This window comes from Saccopteryx bilineata, chromosome 2, assembly GCF_036850765.1.
Source record: "Saccopteryx bilineata isolate mSacBil1 chromosome 2, mSacBil1_pri_phased_curated, whole genome shotgun sequence".
Classification (NCBI taxonomy): domain Eukaryota; kingdom Metazoa; phylum Chordata; class Mammalia; order Chiroptera; family Emballonuridae; genus Saccopteryx; species Saccopteryx bilineata.
The window spans coordinates 355,540,620-355,558,644 of NC_089491.1; the positions used below are offsets into that span (position 1 = coordinate 355,540,620).

An 18,025-nucleotide genomic window follows, 5' to 3' on the forward strand; every position below is an offset into this window, starting at 1 on the left:
TCTGCACTTTTAAAGGGTTCTAGCCTCAACAGCACGTTTGCTCTCAGGAAGGGTCTCCCATTTCCTTTTACTACGTCACAGTATCTATTTTTAAAGGTAGGGATGAGGAGATATCGGCGTGAATTTCTATGTCACACTTACCATTTCCCCATCACTGGATACCACCCGAAACTACAGTATCTGAGAGCAAAGTCAGTTCAAATCCTCCGCTACTAAGAGCCCACCGCCAATGTTACCAGCAGTTGCCGCGATCTAGACTTTTCCCGTTCGCCAGGGACCGCTCCTCATCACGTGACTTGCCAAAATGGATCATGTGATATACCAGCTCTTCCCATTCCTACGGGGGGGGAGGGACCAAGAAACATTAGGCGCTTGCTAGTACAATACTCGCGCCCCAGCTACATGGGTCAATAGAGAACTCCGGAGGGGCTTCATTGGTTTCAGATACCGCCTTTTACCGCCAAAGTCTGGAGAGAAGCCAAAGTGGCCCAGCGTCTTCCGCCTGGTGTCCCCCCCCCGTACGAAGGTTGGGTCCCAGGCCGCGTCCCTCCGCGCACCTCAGGGTCTTCTGCACTTCGTGGCCCGATCCCGGGATTCCAGCTCGCTTTTACCCCTCCAGCGCCTCGGAGGATTCTTTCACCGCCTCTTCACTCGGCCCAGATCTAGGCGATCTCCGACTGCCTTCTTCATGGCATCCCTTCTGTGTTGTGGGCCCAAGCTGGCCGCCTGCGGCATCGTTCTCAGTGCCTGGGGAGTGATCATGTTGGTAAGGGGACTGGCCGGCGAGAACCAGAGAGGGCCTGAGGGGCCCGGGTGTTGGGGGCTGGAAGTCTAGGAGACTCTAGGCCTTAGAAAGCAGCAGGCCGGCTGGAGGGGGTGGTAGATGAGCCGCTGGAAAACAAGACAGAACTGAGGTTGAAAAATGGGGAGCTGGGAAGGCCGGTAGTGAGGGAGGGAGCTGGAGCTTGGAATGGGAGCCCGGGCTGGTAAATTTGGAGGCCCCTCAAGGTAAAGAGGAAGGAGAGCTGGGTTCCTGAGAGATCCTTAAACTGAATGGAGGGCCTTGGAGGAAAGGGAGCGCTTGTTTCCGAAATGGGTAGCTGTGTCTTGTTTCCCCAGAACTCTACTCGCCCCACTCCAGGAAGAAATAATATGAAGTGCCGATTCCCCCTGACCCCTTATGCCCTGTCCCGTGATAATGACTCCTCTAAAGAGGAGAATAACTGGACTCCCAGGGTTACTCACTAATCCTGCCTTTGCCCCAACCAAGTCATCTCTTTGTCACCACCCCATGCCCTGTTTCGGGTGACTGAGTACGAACCCAGCAACAGCCACTTGAATCCCAGCGCATTCTGTTAATTCCCAAAGCCAGATGTTGTGGCAACATTATAAGTGGAAGTTAGGGAGTGACAAGGGCAGGTGCCTGAGGTTAAAACCTACCCATTGCCTGCTTTCAGATAATGCTCGGAATCTTTTTCAACGTCCATTCCGCAGTGCTAATTGAGGACGTTCCCTTCACGGATAAAGATTTTGAGTAAGTGTTAGGTGGGAGAGGCTGGGCTAAGAGTTGGTGGGAGGTGGCTGGGCCAGTTTGCAGAATTGTGGCAGGGAACTGTAGAAGGCTATTTGTGGAGAACTGCTCTCTTTAGCTTACAGTTCGTATTGGTCATAGGAGTCTGAGCTCAGTAGCCATCCTAAACTCACACTTTAGTTGTGATTTATTTATATATTTTACTTTACTTTTCTGTGCCTCCGTCCCCGTCTGCAAAGTGGATGCTGTAATAGGGTGAAGAAGATTGAAATAATACACGTAAAAGCACCTAGAACCTCTACCTAGCATATAGTTAGTACTCAGTATATGTTGGCTGCTATTAATGTTTCTGACACTTCTCTGCCTAATCCCCACTCCTAGGAATGGCCCCCAGAACATATACGACCTTTACGAGCAAGTCAGCTACAACTGTTTCATCGCTGCGGGCCTTTATCTCCTCCTCGGAGGCTTCTCTTTCTGCCAAGTTCGGCTCAATAAACGCAAGGAATATATGGTGCGCTAGCACTGTCGCGTTTACCCTCTTCAGCCCTCTCTTCTATTTAAAGACTCTCTCCATTCCCTCCTGACCCCCATTCTGGGGCCGGCCCCAGTAGAGAGAGGCTAGGGTTGCCTGTTACGTGTCCCTCCGTACTTTTCGCCTTTGCCTTTTCCCGTTCCACAATAAAGAGAAACTGCTCTCTTAAGCTTTGTGTCTGTGCTTGGCTTGGGAGAGGCGGGCGCCTGGGCTAGACTACCACCTCTATAGACTACGGACCTCTTGACGGAAGTGGAGGGCAGCCGGGCCGGAAGTGAGGCGGCGACTTCCACTCCCTCCACGCACCGAGGCAGCCTAAGTAACTGCAGTCCGTGAGGCACTGAGCGTCCGACTTTGAGCCAATCAGCTGCGGGTAGGGGTGGGACTTCCAGCGCGGGTCGGAGAGGTTCTTTCCGCTAGCTCTTCGTGGTCCCGGCTCCGTGGTGGCAGTGGCGGCGGCAACATCTCCGTGGCGGAAGCGCTCGGGACCATGACGTCAGCGTCCACAAAGGTTCGACCTCCCTTGCGGACAGCGCTCCCTGGCGGCTACGGGAGAGCGTCCCCCGGCCGCCCCCAAGTTGGCTCCCGGCTCTTCCGCCTGGAGTGGGGGGCGGGAGGCGGGCGAGAGTTGGGGGGCTGGCGGCTCTGGGAGGGACCGCGTGGGGTGTGCTCTGGTACCCCGTAATGCTGCCTGCTCACCCCCCCCCCCCACTGCCCGGCCCCCAGGTCGGAGAGATCTTCTCCGCGGCGGGCGCCGCCTTTACGAAGCTTGGGGAGCTGACGATGCAGCTGCATCCCGTGGCCGACTCTTCCCCCGCGGGGTACGTGAGCCCGGGCTGGGACGTGGATGCTGAGTGCGGACGCTTGGACTGGATCACTGACACGGACTCTTTTAGAGCAGGGACAGGTGTTACTTTTAGTTCACCTTTGTGTCTGGCACGGTGTCGAGTGGGTGTTAGTAAATGATTGTTGAATGAATGACAGATAAAACCGCAGACTAAGGCTCATAACCTGAACCCGCAGACGACAGACCACCACCACCACTACCCACATCCCCCAGTCTTGTGGAACTTCCTCAGATTGTGTTCAGGGGTTCTGTTTGTAAGACCCCCTACTTGTCGAATTGGTTTCAGTAGGCTGTTGATAGCAGCTGTTTCACGATGATGGGGAAGAGGCTTTCTTATAAGGTGGCGGATGTTGCAATGTTATGTGGTTGGGGGTCCTTGGGGTTCCCACGGGGTCTTAAAATCTTTACAATTTTTGTTTTTTTTTTTTAAGGAGGTCCACTTTATGGATCCATGGGTGGGCCCCCAGGGATTAAGGGGAGGAGGCTGGTTGCTGTGGAATGCAAAGCCTGGGGGCTAGCTCCACACCCCTCCTCCCACTTTCGCTATTCCCCTCTCCCCTTCTGACAGTGCCAAATGGACGGAGACGGAGATAGAGATGCTGAGGGCTGCTGTGAAGCGATTTGGGGACGATCTTAATCACATCAGCTGTGTCATCAAGGAACGGACAGTGTGAGGGAGGGGTGGCTGGTATAGAAAGAGGGGGGTGGGCAGCTTTCTTCCTCCATACCCATTGTTCCATCTGCCTCAGAACTTCCTTCTAGCTCAACATCTTTCCTACTTTGTTGCTAGTTTTGTTAGCATCCCCTTGAGGACTGAAAGATAAATGGCATAATTGGTCGGAAGTTACCAAAGTGCTTTGGTAATCAGGACCTTCCCAGAATTTTATTTTAAATGACTTGAGATACCCAGTAATTGAATTTGGTAATGGGAGTTGCCTGGTGCCTGACCTGTGTTGGCGCAGTGCATAAGGCATCGACCTGGAATGCTGAAGTTGCTGGTTCAAGACCCCTGGCTTGCCCAGTCAAGGCACACATGGGGAGCTGCCTGGTTATTTATACAGCTCTCTTGGGACTCTACTGAGATGTTTCCAGGGGTGCTGTCATTCTGAACTTGTTGATCAGAATCCATCTGTAAATAGATCACTAAGGCTTGTTAGCCTTTCACATCCATACTCCTTTCCCAGAAGAGAATTAGGAGATGGGCCCTTCCAATGGCTCAGTCCAGGAATTCCTCTTTACACTCCATCTGCCCTAAGTGAATGAAAAGTTTAAGGAAAATGAGATCCAACCAAAGAATTGGGGCTGTAAGTTGTATTCTTATCCAAGTTCTGAAGGGGCTCCCTGGTATTCCTTCAGAGTGCCCCCTTTATCCATGCCCCTCCCTTTCCCCCTCAGGTTCTCAGATGATGACTCCCATCCTAACCTGCTCTCTCTTCAGGGCTCAGATAAAGGCTACTGTGAAGCGCAAAGTATATGAAGACTCTGGTATCCCCCTTCCAGCTGAGTCACCCAAAAAAGGGCCCAAGAAGGTGGCATCTGGTGTCTTGACACCTCCTCCAGCAGCTCCTCCACCAAGCAGCTCCAGTGTCCCTGAGGCCGGGGGTCCCCCCATAAAGAAACAGAAGGCTGGTGAGGGCTGTGGAGTTGCTGCCTAGGGGTTGAATTCCCATCCGAGGTTCAATGAGAGAATTTGGCTTGGGTCAAAGGACAAATCTCTTCCTCTCCCTGTGAAGGTTTCTAGAGAGTGGCTGGGGTAGGGGAGGGAGGGAGAGCTCAAAGCTTTGGGAAACTAGGGAAGTCAAGGAACCTAGAACCTAGCTTATGCCCCCCTCCCAGATGTGACACTCAGTGCTTTGAATGACTCCGACGCCAACAGTGACCTGGTGGATATTGAAGGGCTAGGAGAAACTCCTCCATCCAAGAAACTCAACTTCGACCAGGGTAGGAGTCCTTCTCCTCCCATCCCAGCTGAAGGGGTCAGGGAGGGTCTTAGCAGAAGTCCCCTCCCTTGTACAGGGGCTTTGGAAGAGAAGGTTCTCTCATACACACTGCAGGTGGTTGGGTGAGTGAAGAGTGAGGGGCTTTGGAGTCAGGAATTGTCTTGGGGCTTGCTCCATCTCGGCCCATTTTACTTCCTGTTCCAGACAGCCTGACCCTGGATTCTGGCCTTCTCATGACCTCTGCTGATCCTCCTCTGCTGTCTCGCTGAACCTTCCACCTCTGACCCTTCTCACCTTGGACCTGTGGATCACCTAGGACTCTGACCAAGGCCTGCATGAGAGAGGGTCAAAGATTGCGGAGGCTGCCCACCTTGCTGTTCTTGTATAAGCATCTTCCTCCATCCTCTTTCACTTGCATCTAATGGACATTTTTATACAGAAACAATAAAGATTTTCCTCTTACCTTGGTGCCTCCACTTAACATTATTGGAGTACAAGGGGCCATTCACTCTCTTCTTAGCCCCCAGGGGTTCAGCCCCTCCTGGGCAGCTTTCACCACCCTGCCTGGAGCAGCTCAGCCAATATTGGCAGACTCTTTGCAGTGCCAATATTTCTGTGCTGCTAGAGCCAGGGGAGCTGGGTGTGGGGAACAAAGGCTCCACTTTGCTCTCTGAAGGCAGAACTTACTCCCAGGGTCTCTAGCAGTCAGTGTTTCTGAGACTGCCTGGAGATTTTAGAGGGGCTGTTTTCCGTGCTTTCACATACCCCCTCCACCCTATAATCTTGCAAGAAGGCCCCAGATGTCTGTGTTCTTCAGGGTGGCCTCCAGGGCCAAGCCTCAGCGGTGCCTCCCCTGCCCTCGCTCTAACACCACAGTGTGGTTTGGACGTGGCCACAGTGCCGTACAAACCACAGTGTGCTGCTGAGGCGGGAGCAGGACGGGTGGGTTGAAAGGAAGGGAGAATGAGACAGTGCTGGGAAGCCCCACCACCAAGAGCAGGGAGAGAGGAGGCACAAAAGGCAAACGTCCCAAGAATGGTTGGGGAAAACAAGAATCCAGGACTAGGAGCTGAGCAGGCAACTGGGGGAGAGGGGCCCAAGGGGCATGTCTGCAGTATAATAAGACTGGAACCATCTTCCCTCTGTAGAAACTGCTCAGGGGATCCCTAGGGTGGGTCCAAGGCAGAGGAAATAGGGAATGACTGGGGGACCGAAAACTCTCGAGTCAGCAAGGGCAGGGACCCAGGGCTTCCTGTGTTCAGTCCTCCCCTCTCTGGGTCAGAAACCAAGAGAAAGCAAGGAGAGACTGGAGGCCAAGGACAGCAGAGTTGGAAGTTGGCAATCCAGAGGTGGTGGGGCTGGAACATGGTTGGGAGAGGGGGGCCGGAAGTTGCCCTGGGCCCTGGGCCTGCCACAAGATGGAGGCCCAAGGCAGGAAATGGAGGCCAGGGGGAGAAGGGAGCAGCAGGGCCCAGGAAGAGAGCCATCTGGACCTAGGGGCCAGGTATTTAACCCCCAGCTGTGTTTCCACTCCCCATGGCCCCCCAGGACCCAAGTCCCACCTGGTGCAACAATCCTCATCTGCCTATCCACCAGGCCCAGGAAGGTGGCCCACCCCAGAAAGCCACGTTTAAGCTGAGACAAACACGCCTCTCCCCAACCCCACCCTAGGCCTTCCCTCAGCCTTTTTCTCCTGTCCAGGACTTGATTTTAAAAAGTAAACCCCAGAAAACAAAATCCAAGGGCCAAATCACTTTCGCAAATCAAAATAATATCCTCTAAAACCCAAAAGTTAGCTTCCCACCTCCCATCCCACCCTTTACCACCTTCCCTTCCGACACACCCCCCAAAACTCTTAGCAATCAAAAAGACCTAGGATAGTAGGTGTAAGCAGTCTTTTTAGGCCCAGGAGGTGCCAGACCCCCTTCCTTGACACCACTATCCTACATCAAGTCCTTCTCATTCCACCCTCCACAGCCCCCCAAACTGAACAGCTGCCCCCAGCACCCATCCTCGGCAGAGCCTTTGTGGGGGTGAAACAAATCAGACACTTTACTAATGGCTGGGGATGTTGGGGGACCCTCTGGTCTCAGCCTTTGGTTTCTATCTGGGGGACTGCAGTTTAGGGCCATAAGAGAAAACCTCTCCAGTTATCCCCCCAGTTCCAAGATTGACAAAGCCCAACCCCACCCCAGCACGTACCTCCAAACCTCCCCCCCAACCGCCACGTCTCTCCTGAAAACAGGGGACACTTTCCTCCCCACTTACCTCAGCTACTCTCCCCTGAGATCCTGGTCCCCTATTTTGAAGGGATCAAAATTTGGGGTGCATCCCTCACATTTGGGGTGCAGGAGAAAGGAGCCGCCCCAGTCGCATCGCTGGCCTCCTTCCTCTTGGCTGGCTCAGGGAGTGGGGAGTGCCCTAGGGAGGGGAGACCCCCACAAGAGAGCTCAGGAGGGGGTTCCTCCACTCTAAGTCAGAATTGGGGACACCCCCCCCAAACCCGTCCCAGCCCATCCGTGTCCAACTCGGCGGGAGAGGCAGCTGCAATGCCCCAGTCAGATTCCCCCAACACTACATTCCTCACCCCATCTAGAGGGATCCTGGGGCCCCCAAAAAATCCCCAAAAAATCTAGGATGTTGGCAGGACAGTCCTTGACTAGCTCTCCAAATTTGGGGTCCTCAGATACCCCCGTTTTTTCAGGAAAATTCCGTCTTTCGCCTGCCTCCCGCCAGCCCTGCTCTGTCCCGATGCCAATTTTGGAAGTCACTCCTCCTTCCTCCTCCCCGTCTCTCCAAGTCTCCCCCCCTGCCCGGGGGCTAGGGTCCAGGACACCTGGCTTCCAGACCGGAGTGGGGGCACTCCTCGAAGGGCTAGGGGCCAGGAGGTCAAGCTCATAGCCCCAGTCTTAGGGAAGCGGGAAAGCCCGTTCCTCCCTTCCCCTCCCCCCTGGCTGGTCTCGGTAGTGGTTCAGGAAAGCCTGGAGGATTGGAATCTGCCATTGCTGTTGCACAGGCAGTTTTTTTCCCTTGGGTTGTGGGGTGGGCGGTGGGAGGGAGAGAGGGGAGGAGAGCCGAACAGAGCAGGGACCCAGGCGTGCAGAGCTGGCCTGGCTTACCCCCTAGCCCCTAATACCGGGAGGAACCCCTCCTCCCTGTCTATCAACACGCCCAGTCCTCTGTCTGCTTTCTGTTTGGGGCTGTAATTCTAGAAAACCAGGGTCCAAGAATCAACTCCTTGTACCCCAACCACCACCTCTCCTTGCCACAGTTCCAACAGCACTGACCTAGTCAGGGGTGTCCACTTTTACCACAAGACACCTCATCTTCCCGTACCTTCTGCCAAACTGAGGTGCTCCCTTAAGAAATTGGGGTTCAGAGTCTAAAACCACCTTTTCTCCCTCAGATCTATTCAGGCCACATAGAAATAAGAGGAAATACACTCCCTTTCCAAATTTCTCTGGTCAAATCCTGGGCATATTTGGGGTTCACTAAAGAAAGAGATTTCTAGAATGTGGGGTGAAAGGGAACTATAAGCAAAGGACACCCCAAACCAGCATCACACTCCAAATTAAGTGAACCTTCCAAATAATCTCACCTTACGATCTATCCCTCAGCTTCACTCAAATAACTGCAAAACACCCCAAAATAAGAATACCCCAAAACTTTAATTTCCCACCCTGGGCCCTCATCTTGTTTCTGCCCCCTGGAAAAAGTTTATTGGCTATCTGTGCATACACAGGAATATCCCCTCCTCACATTTAAGTTAACACAATATTCAAATGTAAAGCTTTGCTCCCCCTCATGGACCCATTATCATAGAAGGCCTACAAACACACTCTCAGGTTCTTATTATGTTCTACTGCAAGCTAATAAAAGTCTCCAAATTGAATTTTATGTCCCTTCCAATCTTATCTGAGCCTTGAAACTTATATGGCACCCCAAAACATAACACACCACCAAATCAGCATGAATGCTGTACTTGAGCATCAGATTGTCCATATACACCAATGACTATGAATCCCTGAAACAAAATTCTTATCCACTTCCCCAAGGACACATAGCAAGTCCTCCTGATTTTCCAAGATGACAATCTCCAAATTGTGAGTGTCAGAATCTCCTAAACTAATGCAGCTTCAAAACCAACTCCATGCCTTAAACTTACCATTTGCTCTCAAACCTGAATGCGGTTCCCAGTGACCAAAATAATCAAACTAACTCAACGCCCCATAATAAACATACATCCCACACTTGACCAGGTAACACAAAATCAATACCAATCTGATACCAAAGGAGTCCCTACTTTCACTGCCACCCTCACACTGGGCAGAGATCAAAGTAACCCTCACATCAAAAGCCACCAAATGGTCCTGAAACCTTAGTGGTCCTCAATTCTCAGTTTCTCAGCAGTTTTTCTGAGCATGCAAATGAAGACATCCTCAAATCTGAAGGGGAGGGCCCCAGGCCTAGATATGCAACTCTGTGGGTAATGGTTAATCATCCCTGGGTAATGGAGGACTCCTGAGTCCAAATCCAAGTCCTGCTTTGCACCTGGACTCAGCTCTGGCCTCCCTTCTCCAAATGAGCCTCGTCCACCCAGCCCAATGTCTTCTCAAACAAAATAAAAGTGAGGGTTTGACCCATGTCCATGTCCCAGATCAGGGACTTAAAATTAGGGTTATCAGGACCCTCCTGCCTTCCTTCCCTTCTTTTATCCCAAGAACCTCCCTGTTTTTCCTTCTTTTCATTCATGCCACCCAACTTTCATATTAATGTTCATTAAAAATTCACCTGTAAAGACAGATAATAGTGTCTAGACGAATTAGAATGGAAAACCCTGTCTTCTCAGGGCTCAGACCTCACTCCTTGTCCCACCCATTTCCCTTGGGCCCAATTCCCTCGGATTTCTCACCCCAGGTAGGGAACCCAGCCTCGGAGAAAAGTCACTTCTGTCGCCTAACTTTCCCTCCCTCTGCCCAACAGCCCTAGTTCCCTTCTAGGAGACAAAGGGACAAAATAAACAAGCGCAAAGGGGACGAGGACGAAGGTTTCCGTCGTTCAGACCGAATTGATCCCGAGTCCCTGTCAGACTGGACCCGGTCCAGCCGGGTGAAAACGAACCAGTGAGACGAAGCTAGTGCTCGTCCGCCCCCTCGTGGAAGGAGCCAGACATTGCCGAGCTTTGCCTGCTTGCCTTTGCCGCGCTGGACCCCGGCGTCCCGCCAACCTCCTAGCGAAGCCTACCGGAGGATGCCCGAAGCCCTAGTGTGCTGGGATTGGGGGAGGGCGAGCGGGGTTTGGCGGGAGTCTCTCTCTCTCTCTCTGGATCTCTAAAAGAATTTTGAAGGGAGTCGAGAGCGACAGTCCGGACGCGTAGGTCTCCTGAGCGTCTCTCGGCTCCCACCCGGGACTTTCCCCACCTCCTCGAGGGGAAGCAGCTGGAGGAGCCGTCCGGTCTCAGGACAATGGACGGAAACAAACTAGAAATCATATCCGCCCTTTCCCTACCGCGCCCGCTCAGAGTCCCCTTTTTGGTAGGCCCTGCTAGAGAAACCTGTCTTTCACACTACCCCTCCTCTGTCTCAGACCCCACAAGAGCCCACTGGAGCTTCCCCAAAACTGGTACCTCGTTGGGTTCTCACTTATGTCCCCTAATACCGTACACTGGAGTTTTGCTGTATTCACACTCCTGTAACAGGTTCCTGGCACCCCCTTCCAAAAGCCAATATACCAATTTTCGCTGATTCAGTCCCCCACCACCCAGTCAACCATGTTTCCACTCTATATACCCAACCTTCTCCCCAATTTGAATGTCCCATTCTCGACGTTTGCACTATCGGTGACCTAAGACCCTTTAGGTTATGACCATCCAACATTTCTGAGGTCCCGCCCTAGAGCCGGAGACCCCGCCCCGGGCTCGCCATCTGGAGAGCTACGGAGGAAGGAAGGATACAGACCCAGGCGTTCACCCCACCTCCACCCCCGCCCCCGCCATCCCGGCCAGATAAAGGAGCCGAGACCAAGAGCAGAGAAAGGACCCACCCCCTTGAGAAGAGAAGCCGCAGCCCCTGCAGGACGGGGGTAAGAACGAGAGACTTAGAGAGCCAGACTCCCGGGTACCCGTAGAGATTTGGGGTTTGTTGATGATATAGGAAGACTGAGGCCCCCAAATTGGGTTAAATAGGGATCCCGGACTAGATAGCACTAGAATTCGTGGTTTGGGGGAGAGAACTTCTACTGATTTGAAGGTGTGTGGACCGCAAATCGCCTAGGGTCTCCGGGCAGGGTCGGACACCTGCAACTCAGGAACGCGGTGAAACGGAGAGGAGTGGGTGGATGGGTGCTGAAAGGGCACTAGGAGTCGAGCTAAGGGTGCTGTGGACCTGAGTCCCCACGCTCGCCATCGACACCGCGGTGTAGGAACTTTCGAATCTATAGAGGACGAAAGCGGTGCGATCGAGGGCGAAGAACAAGATGAATTAAGTGAGACTGCATAAGCCGGGGCCGGAGGCTAGGCTCTAGTTGCACATCAGGAGGAAGAGGCAAACTGTGGAACTCAAGGCGTCTTAGGACTGTCTGGATCCCTTGGCACCCTCAGGCCTGCGTCACGATGGGTTCCACCGCTACTCCGGAGGGAGCGCTGGGCTATGTCCGCGAGTTCACTCGCCACTCCTCCGACGTGCTCGGCAACCTCAATGAGTTGCGCCTGCGCGGAATCCTCACTGACGTCACGCTGCTGGTTGGCGGGCAACCCCTTCGGGCTCACAAGGCAGTTCTTATCGCTTGCAGGTTCGAGGGGAGCCTCTTGGGGTGGAGTGGAACTAAAGGGGAAAGGGGCGGAGCCATAAGGTCTTTGGGAGGGAATACGAAGCTAAACCTTTCAGGAGCAGGAGGCGGAGCGCCCTGGAATTGGGGGCGGGGTGACCGTGGCGAGTAGGCGAGGTTCTCTACGGGGCGTGGCTTTCCATAGTGGCAAGTATCTCTCTTGGTTCCCTAGGTTCTAACCTGACCTATCTGCCCTTTCTCCAGTGGCTTCTTCTATTCAATTTTCCGAGGCCGTGCAGGAGTTGGGGTGGATGTGCTCTCTCTGCCCGGAGGCCCGGAAGCCGGAGGTTTCGCTCCTCTTCTGGACTTCATGTACACGTCGCGCCTACGCCTCTCTCCATCCACTGCACCAGCCGTTCTTGCAGCTGCCACCTACTTGCAGATGGATCATGTGGTCCAGGCATGCCACCGCTTCATTCAGTCCAGGTGAGGAGCCCCAGCTCGGTGTTCTCCGTGGGTGAGATGGTTGGCATCCCAAGTGTCAAGGGCAGAGGCCAAGATTAGCAAATAGCACTAATGTCCATCGCACTTTTCCCAGCTATGAACCTCTGGGCATCTCCCTGCGGCCCCTGGAGGCAGAACCCCCCACGCCCCCAACAGCCCCTCCTCCAGGCAGTCCCAGGCGCTCCGAAGGGCACCCAGACCCACCTACTGAGTCTCGCAGCTGCAGTCAAGGACCCCCCAGTCCAGGCAGCCCAGACCCCAAGGCCTGCAACTGGAAAAAATACAAGTTCATCGTGCTAAACTCTCAGGCCTCCCAGGCAGGGAGCCTGGCTGGGGAGAGAAGTTCTGGTCAACTCTGCCCCCAATCTGGGCTCCCCAGTGGAGATGAGGCATCCAGCAGCAGCAGCAGCAGCAGTGGCAGTGAAGAAGGACCCATTCCCGGTCCCCAGAGCAGGTACAGAAACTGGAATCTCCAAAGTTTGAAGTGATTAGCCTCAGCTAAGAGGCAGAGAGAGTCATTGGGCCTGGGTGGTCAGGAGCAGGGAGTGAGTGGATAGGTTCCAGAGACACTAGCCCACCTTAGGAAGTTGGCCAGAGACCAGGCTTACTTACTTTAGTGGGTCTTTGCAGCACAATTGGATATGGCTCATTGGTCAGTATTGGCTAACTTCTAGAGCAGGGGTCGGGAACCTATGGCTAGTGAGCCAGATGTGGCTCTTTTGGTGGCTGCATCTGGCTCGCAGATAAATCTTTATTAAAAAATAATGTTAAAAATATAAAACATTCTTATGTATTACAATCCATTCATTTCCTACCACTCATGTTCATGGTTGCGGGTCACAGCTGTCCTCTGGGACAACACCAAATTTTTATTGGATAATGCATAATGTACATGGGTCGTTGTATGGCTCTCACGGAATTACATTTTAAAATATGTGGCGTTCATGGCTCTCTCAGCCAAAAAGTTTCCCGACCCCTGTTCTAGAGGGTGGGCCTTTGGCTCTAAGTTCTCTAGCAGAGAAACTCCTCTCTTCATAGTCTCTCCTAACCTTTTACTCTGCCTAGGCTCTCTCCAACTGCTGCCACTGTACAGTTCAAATGTGGGGCTACAGTCAATACCCCCCATCTCACACCCCGGGCTCAAGAAGCCACTGCATCATCACCCTCTGGGCAGGCTCATCCATCACCAGGTAAGAGCCCCTCTTTTTATCTCCTTCTAGGCTTTTCTCCTGTGGCTGCTCAAGACCAGTTTGGGCCAAAAGGCTTCAGGAAAGACCTATTCCAATTACATTCTGCAAATTAGAATCACTTATGGAGCTTTTAAAATCCCATTTCCCAAGTCACACCCCATAGATCAAAATGTCTAGAAGTGGGAGCCAGGCATTAGTATTTTTTAAAGCTTCCAATGAGCACCAGTGTTTGGGAACTTCTGGCCTAATCTCATCCAGGGCTGAGTGGGCTCCCCAGAGCTTGGCAGGGTCTCTCCAGTGGAGAGAGTGGTGCAAGAGAGGAGAGAGAAACAGAAGCTTCCATGCGCTGGTAGGGGCCTCCACCTACCACCACCACTATTGCAAAGATTAGCAGAGTACTCTGGAGACAGAGAGACATGAGAGTCAGATATTGGCTTTCCCTCTTACTAACCAATGTGACCATGAACAAGTCAACTGAGCCCCAGAAGTCTTAACAGTAGATTGGGAAAAAGAAAACCTACTGCTGTGTGGTTTGAGGATTCCTTGGTATTGTCATTACCCACCCCTTCCCAGGAAGTGAATTTTTCAGCTGCCAAAGCTGTGAGGCTGTGGCTGGGTGCTCACCGGGGTTGGACCCCTTGGCTCCTGGGGATGAGGAAAAGCCATACAAGTGTCAGCTGTGCCGGTCAGCCTTCCGCTACAAGGGCAACCTAGCCAGTCACCGCACGGTGCACACAGGTAGAGGAGGAGCAGGGAGGAGAGGGCCCTGGCCTTCACGCCCACAGGTGTCCTAGGACAGAGTCCCTGACCTCCCTTCCTCCCTGCCTTCAGGGGAAAAGCCCTACCACTGCTCCATCTGTGGAGCCCGCTTTAACCGGCCAGCTAACCTAAAAACGCATAGCCGCATCCATTCGGGAGAGAAGCCCTATAAGTGTGAGACGTGTGGATCCCGCTTTGTACAGGTATAGAGCCAGTCTCAGAACTGGCTCAAAGGCAAATTTGCAAGAGGGCAGAGTGGGCTGTCTGGGGAGGGTTCTGTCCTTTCTAGAGATCTTGTCTGATGTTCCCTCCCTTCCCAGGTAGCGCATCTGCGTGCACATGTGCTGATCCACACAGGGGAGAAGCCCTATCCTTGTCCCACCTGCGGGACTCGCTTCCGCCACCTACAGACCCTTAAAAGCCACGTTCGCATCCACACTGGGGAGAAGCCTTACCATGTGAGTACCCGACCTGGCCTTGCTCAAAGGCTTAGACTTACCTCCCATTTACCTAAGGTTGGGGATCCCAGAGGAGTGGACCTGGTGGTCTCTAGATTTTTTCCTAAATGGGTGGTATCCTGGAGAGTCCATGTGGCAAGGGGCAGGGCCTAGGGTAGGGAGGTAAGTAAGGGGAGGAGATGGGGTAGGGATGGGCAGGTATAAAAATTAGGCTCCTTGTCTGGACACTAGCTTCTGAAGAGCAGCTAAAGCAGGGGTCCCCAAACTACGGTCCGCGGGCCGCATGCAGCCCCCTGAGGCCATTTATCCGGCCCCCCGCTGCATTTCCAGAAGAGGCACCTCTTTCATTGGTGGTCAGTGAGAGGAGCATAGTTCCCATTGAAATACTGGTCAGTTTGTTGATTTAAATTTACTTGTTTTTTATTTTAAATATTGTATTTGTTCTCATTTTGTTTTTTTACTTTAAAATAAGATATATGCAGTGTGCATAGGGATTTGTTCATAGTTTTTTTTATAGTCCGGCCCTCCAACGGTCTGAGGGACAGTGAACTGGCCCCCTGTGTAAAAAGTTTGGGGACCCCTGAGCTAAGGGATGGAAAATCCTTTGCTGAAGAGGAGGGCGTGCACCACCTTGGCCTCTCCCTGAGGATTCTGGAAGACAAGAGGACTAAAGATCTTCTCTTGGGCGGAGAGCTGACAGTTCTATCTCGCTCAACACTTAAAAGGTGGCTGTAGATGGGAAGTGACCTGACCCAGCTGTCTCTCCTCCCCCTACAGTGCGACCCCTGCAGCCTGCATTTCCGGCACAAGAGTCAACTACGGCTGCATCTGCGCCAGAAACACGGAGCTGCTACCAACACCAAAGTGCACTACCACATTCTGGGAGGGCCCTAGCTGAGCAAAGGCTGAGACCCCAGTCAGTATTGGAAGCTAGGAAAGCTGCTTCTATGTCAGATTTGGGCATGGAGGTATACAAAGCCCCTCCATTCTCAGAAACTGCCACCACCTTAATTTTTCACTGGGGAGAGCAGGGGTGGCAGATCCCAACTTGATCTGCCTCTGTTTTGCTGGTCAAAACCTCTTCCCCACAATCAAAATTGTTTCTGAGGAGAGAGCAAGCTAGGAGCTCGGGAAGGGAGAGGCTGGAAGCCTGATTTTCTAAAGGGAACAGTCTTCCACTTATAACTCCCATTTCATTCAGTTTATCTGTAAATATAATTTATTGAGGCCTTTGGGTGGCACCAGGGCCTTTATTCTATTTCATTGCCCACTTCCCTCTTCCACAGTGTGATCAAAGTGACCTGAAACACAGAATGTGAGGTCACAGCTCTGCTGGCAGAGATTAGCACTTGGCTGTCTCCTTTGGCTTGAGTGTTTTATGTTATTATTGCCATAACTTCTATACTTCTATCTTTATAATTGTTTATTTGTTTTCTCATTGGTTTGTTTGAAATGGAGAAAGAGGTTCTCAGTGTCCTGGCCCTTCAATTCTAGGTCTGGAACCTTTATTTGTTCTAGGGCAGCTCTGGGAACATGTGGGTTTGTGGAATTGGGTCAGGAACCCTCTCTGGCATTGTGAATATCATAGGTTCTCTAGCAGGCTAGAACTGAAGAGACTTTGCTCTGTTCTTCAAGGGTTATGTGAACCTTTATAGTGAGCCCGAAATGGAGATAATAAATGCCTCCTGAGGGCTGTGGGTGTGTGGACTTTGTCAGTCTTGGAACTGGGAAGCTGATTGAAGAGGCTTTTTCTTATACCCCTAATTGTCCATTCATCTGTTCACCTAGGTTTGACTCTGCTATGTCTTTTTTTATAGAGCCCACAACCCTTCCATGAGGGTGTTCTTAGCACTGAGTTGATCCCTCCATGGGGAAGAGATCTGAAATTCTTTATTAGAGATGATGCCACTTTTTCCAATTCTGCCCAGTCTCTAAGAATCTTACGACCTAGGGGAAATTTGCAAAATTCTTTATCTTGACTAAACATGTCGTGACCAGTCCTTTGCTGCACAGGCATCTGGGCTTGAATGTTCCTGGGGTTCCTCTCTACCTGAGACAAACTCCTTCCTTCATTGGGTTTTTGGATATCTTCTGGCAAATGTCTAGATTCCAGAAACTTCTTTGCCTCTAGAAGTCACAGGTGCTTGGTAACTTTATTACCTTAGAAAAGCTGGGTCTGTGCCCTGGTCCTCCCATACTGCACTCCAATGTGGAACCAGTATATGCACAGGGAGAGTAAAGGGGCTGAGTTCCGTTATGAGTTTGCAATAGTTTGGGATTGGGATTGGGATTAGAGGTTTGTAAGATTTAAAAGGCTGATTGTTTGATGGACCTTCTAGTGGATCAAGTATCCAGGCAGAAATAAGAAGTTGGTTGAAGGGTGCAGTCTCTGGTATAAGCCAAGTGGGTAGAAAGTTAGGAATGGGGTTGCCTCTTAGCTGGGTGGAAGGATTTGATTTACAGTCCTGCCCCTTTTGCTCTGGAGCCTATTTGCTTATGGGACATGAAGAGGGTAAGAAGCACTTTGAATTTGTGGGGTAGAGCTTCTTCAAGATAGGTCAGTACTAGTGGCTGTCAAGTACTAGTAAGAACTGGTAAGAAAGCTACTCTTCTCCCTCTTACTCCACACTGCAGATTTGCAGAAGGGAGGGAAAACAGAAGAGAGATGTGAGAAGGAACCATGATTTTTTGTTTTTAATAGACTGGATTGGCAGGTGGAGAGTGCCTAGAGGTGGAGATATTAGATCTTGCACAATCAAAATCATGGAATAAAGAAGCCTCTTTGTGCTGCCTGTTGTGTTCTGGGTTCTTGCCTGGGGGATTTGGAGACTGGGGAAAGATGGACAAAGTTCTTCACTCCTGGATACCATCTTGGATTTTGTGCCTATTCCACCAGACATTTTAAATGGCCCATGTTTTCTACTACCTTGCCCCAGCCTTCTGGCTCATTGTGTAGGAACCAGTGACTTCAGGAAAGTTTTTCCGGAGCCACCTGCATCCTGCTGCTCTGAAGTCACTTCCTGCCTGAAGTGTGGAGGTGGCAGGGAGAAACCAGGAAGCCACTAATAATACCAAGTTACTAGGGGATGCATCTGTGCTGAGACACCCCCTACCGCCACCCCCCCCCCCCAAATAGATAGGACCTGGGTCCCATGAGGATAACAGGGGTTGGGAGGTGGCAGTGAGAAGGCTGTGTGGTTAGGTCAACATGCCAACTCTACCCCTCCCCTAGCAATGGTGTCTTGGAATCTATCCATTACCCAGTGTATACTTCTTTCCCGTCCTGTGTGTGTCCTGGGTATACAACTCTGTTCTGCCCTGTGAACAGAGGGTAGAATTTCACTAGTTCTCATGTTACCTTCATTTTGGACTTAAATTACTCAACTGTGAAATAAGTTTATTAATGTGATCTCTGCAGCTCCTTCCAACATTTACAGTTTGTGGTCGTGTTTCTCAGTTTTTCAAAACCTATGACCTGGATTAGGTTTTTCAAAGC

At 51.9% G+C, this 18,025-nt stretch overlaps 3 protein-coding genes and 1 long non-coding RNA gene across 8 annotated transcripts in view; 3 read left to right on the forward strand and 1 right to left on the reverse strand.

Moving 5' to 3' along the window:
- Window positions 1-300, reverse strand: part of LOC136326649 (uncharacterized) — a 48,627-nt gene extending 48,327 nt beyond the window's left edge. Inside the window, exon 1 of the long non-coding RNA XR_010729495.1 lies at window positions 142-300. This is a non-coding gene — a long non-coding RNA (uncharacterized lncRNA). The remainder of the gene's footprint in view (window positions 1-141) is intronic.
- Window positions 301-382: 82 nt separating this feature from the next.
- RNASEK (ribonuclease K) lies at window positions 383-2,235 on the forward strand. The gene is made up of 3 exons (XM_066262918.1): window positions 383-766; window positions 1,458-1,534; window positions 1,913-2,235. The coding sequence occupies exons 1-3, from the start codon at window positions 689-691 to the stop codon at window positions 2,052-2,054; spliced, it is 297 nt and encodes a 98-aa protein (XP_066119015.1). The 5' UTR covers window positions 383-688; the 3' UTR covers window positions 2,055-2,235.
- Window positions 2,236-2,371: 136 nt separating this feature from the next.
- Window positions 2,372-5,315, forward strand: C2H17orf49 (chromosome 2 C17orf49 homolog). Of its 4 annotated transcripts, none has more exons than XM_066262913.1 (6): window positions 2,372-2,577; window positions 2,793-2,887; window positions 3,482-3,583; window positions 4,352-4,542; window positions 4,750-4,854; window positions 5,058-5,315. In XM_066262913.1, exons 1-6 carry the CDS (start codon window positions 2,557-2,559, stop codon window positions 5,120-5,122), a joined length of 579 nt encoding a protein of 192 aa, XP_066119010.1. In that variant the 5' UTR covers window positions 2,372-2,556; the 3' UTR covers window positions 5,123-5,315. The 4 variants fall into 4 exon arrangements, with proteins under 4 accessions (XP_066119010.1, XP_066119014.1, XP_066119013.1 ...); XM_066262914.1 differs by having other exon boundaries at window positions 2,383-2,577; window positions 5,062-5,315; XM_066262917.1 differs by lacking the exon at window positions 4,750-4,854.
- A 5,525-nt stretch (window positions 5,316-10,840) lies between these two features.
- BCL6B (BCL6B transcription repressor) lies at window positions 10,841-17,317 on the forward strand. Of its 2 annotated transcripts, XM_066262920.1 has the most exons (9): window positions 10,841-10,934; window positions 11,452-11,642; window positions 11,883-12,104; window positions 12,217-12,576; window positions 13,188-13,312; window positions 13,886-14,050; window positions 14,144-14,274; window positions 14,392-14,529; window positions 15,307-17,317. In XM_066262920.1, exons 2-9 carry the CDS (start codon window positions 11,464-11,466, stop codon window positions 15,421-15,423), a joined length of 1,437 nt encoding a protein of 478 aa, XP_066119017.1. In that variant the 5' UTR covers window positions 10,841-10,934; window positions 11,452-11,463; the 3' UTR covers window positions 15,424-17,317. The 2 variants fall into 2 exon arrangements, with proteins under 2 accessions (XP_066119017.1, XP_066119018.1); XM_066262921.1 differs by lacking the exon at window positions 13,886-14,050.
- The last annotated feature ends 708 nt before the right edge of the window (window positions 17,318-18,025 follow it).

Bases quoted from the DNA above. Each gene is read 5' to 3' on its own strand.
- BCL6B (XM_066262920.1), top strand. From the start codon at position 11,464: ATGGGTTCCACCGCTACTCCGGAGGGAGCGCTGGGCTATGTCCGCGAG. The intron at 12,105-12,216 runs GTGAGGAGCCCC...CACTTTTCCCAG, and splicing joins CACCGCTTCATTCAGTCCAG to CTATGAACCTCTGGGCATCT. The intron at 14,051-14,143 runs GTAGAGGAGGAG...CCCTGCCTTCAG, and splicing joins TCACCGCACGGTGCACACAG to GGGAAAAGCCCTACCACTGC.
- RNASEK (XM_066262918.1), top strand. From the start codon at position 689: ATGGCATCCCTTCTGTGTTGTGGGCCCAAGCTGGCCGCCTGCGGCATC. The intron at 767-1,457 runs GTAAGGGGACTG...GCCTGCTTTCAG, and splicing joins CCTGGGGAGTGATCATGTTG to ATAATGCTCGGAATCTTTTT. The intron at 1,535-1,912 runs GTAAGTGTTAGG...CCCCACTCCTAG, and splicing joins TTCACGGATAAAGATTTTGA to GAATGGCCCCCAGAACATAT.
- C2H17orf49 (XM_066262913.1), top strand. From the start codon at position 2,557: ATGACGTCAGCGTCCACAAAG. The intron at 3,584-4,351 runs GTGAGGGAGGGG...CTCTCTCTTCAG, and splicing joins GTCATCAAGGAACGGACAGT to GGCTCAGATAAAGGCTACTG. The intron at 4,543-4,749 runs GTGAGGGCTGTG...CCCCCCTCCCAG, and splicing joins CATAAAGAAACAGAAGGCTG to ATGTGACACTCAGTGCTTTG.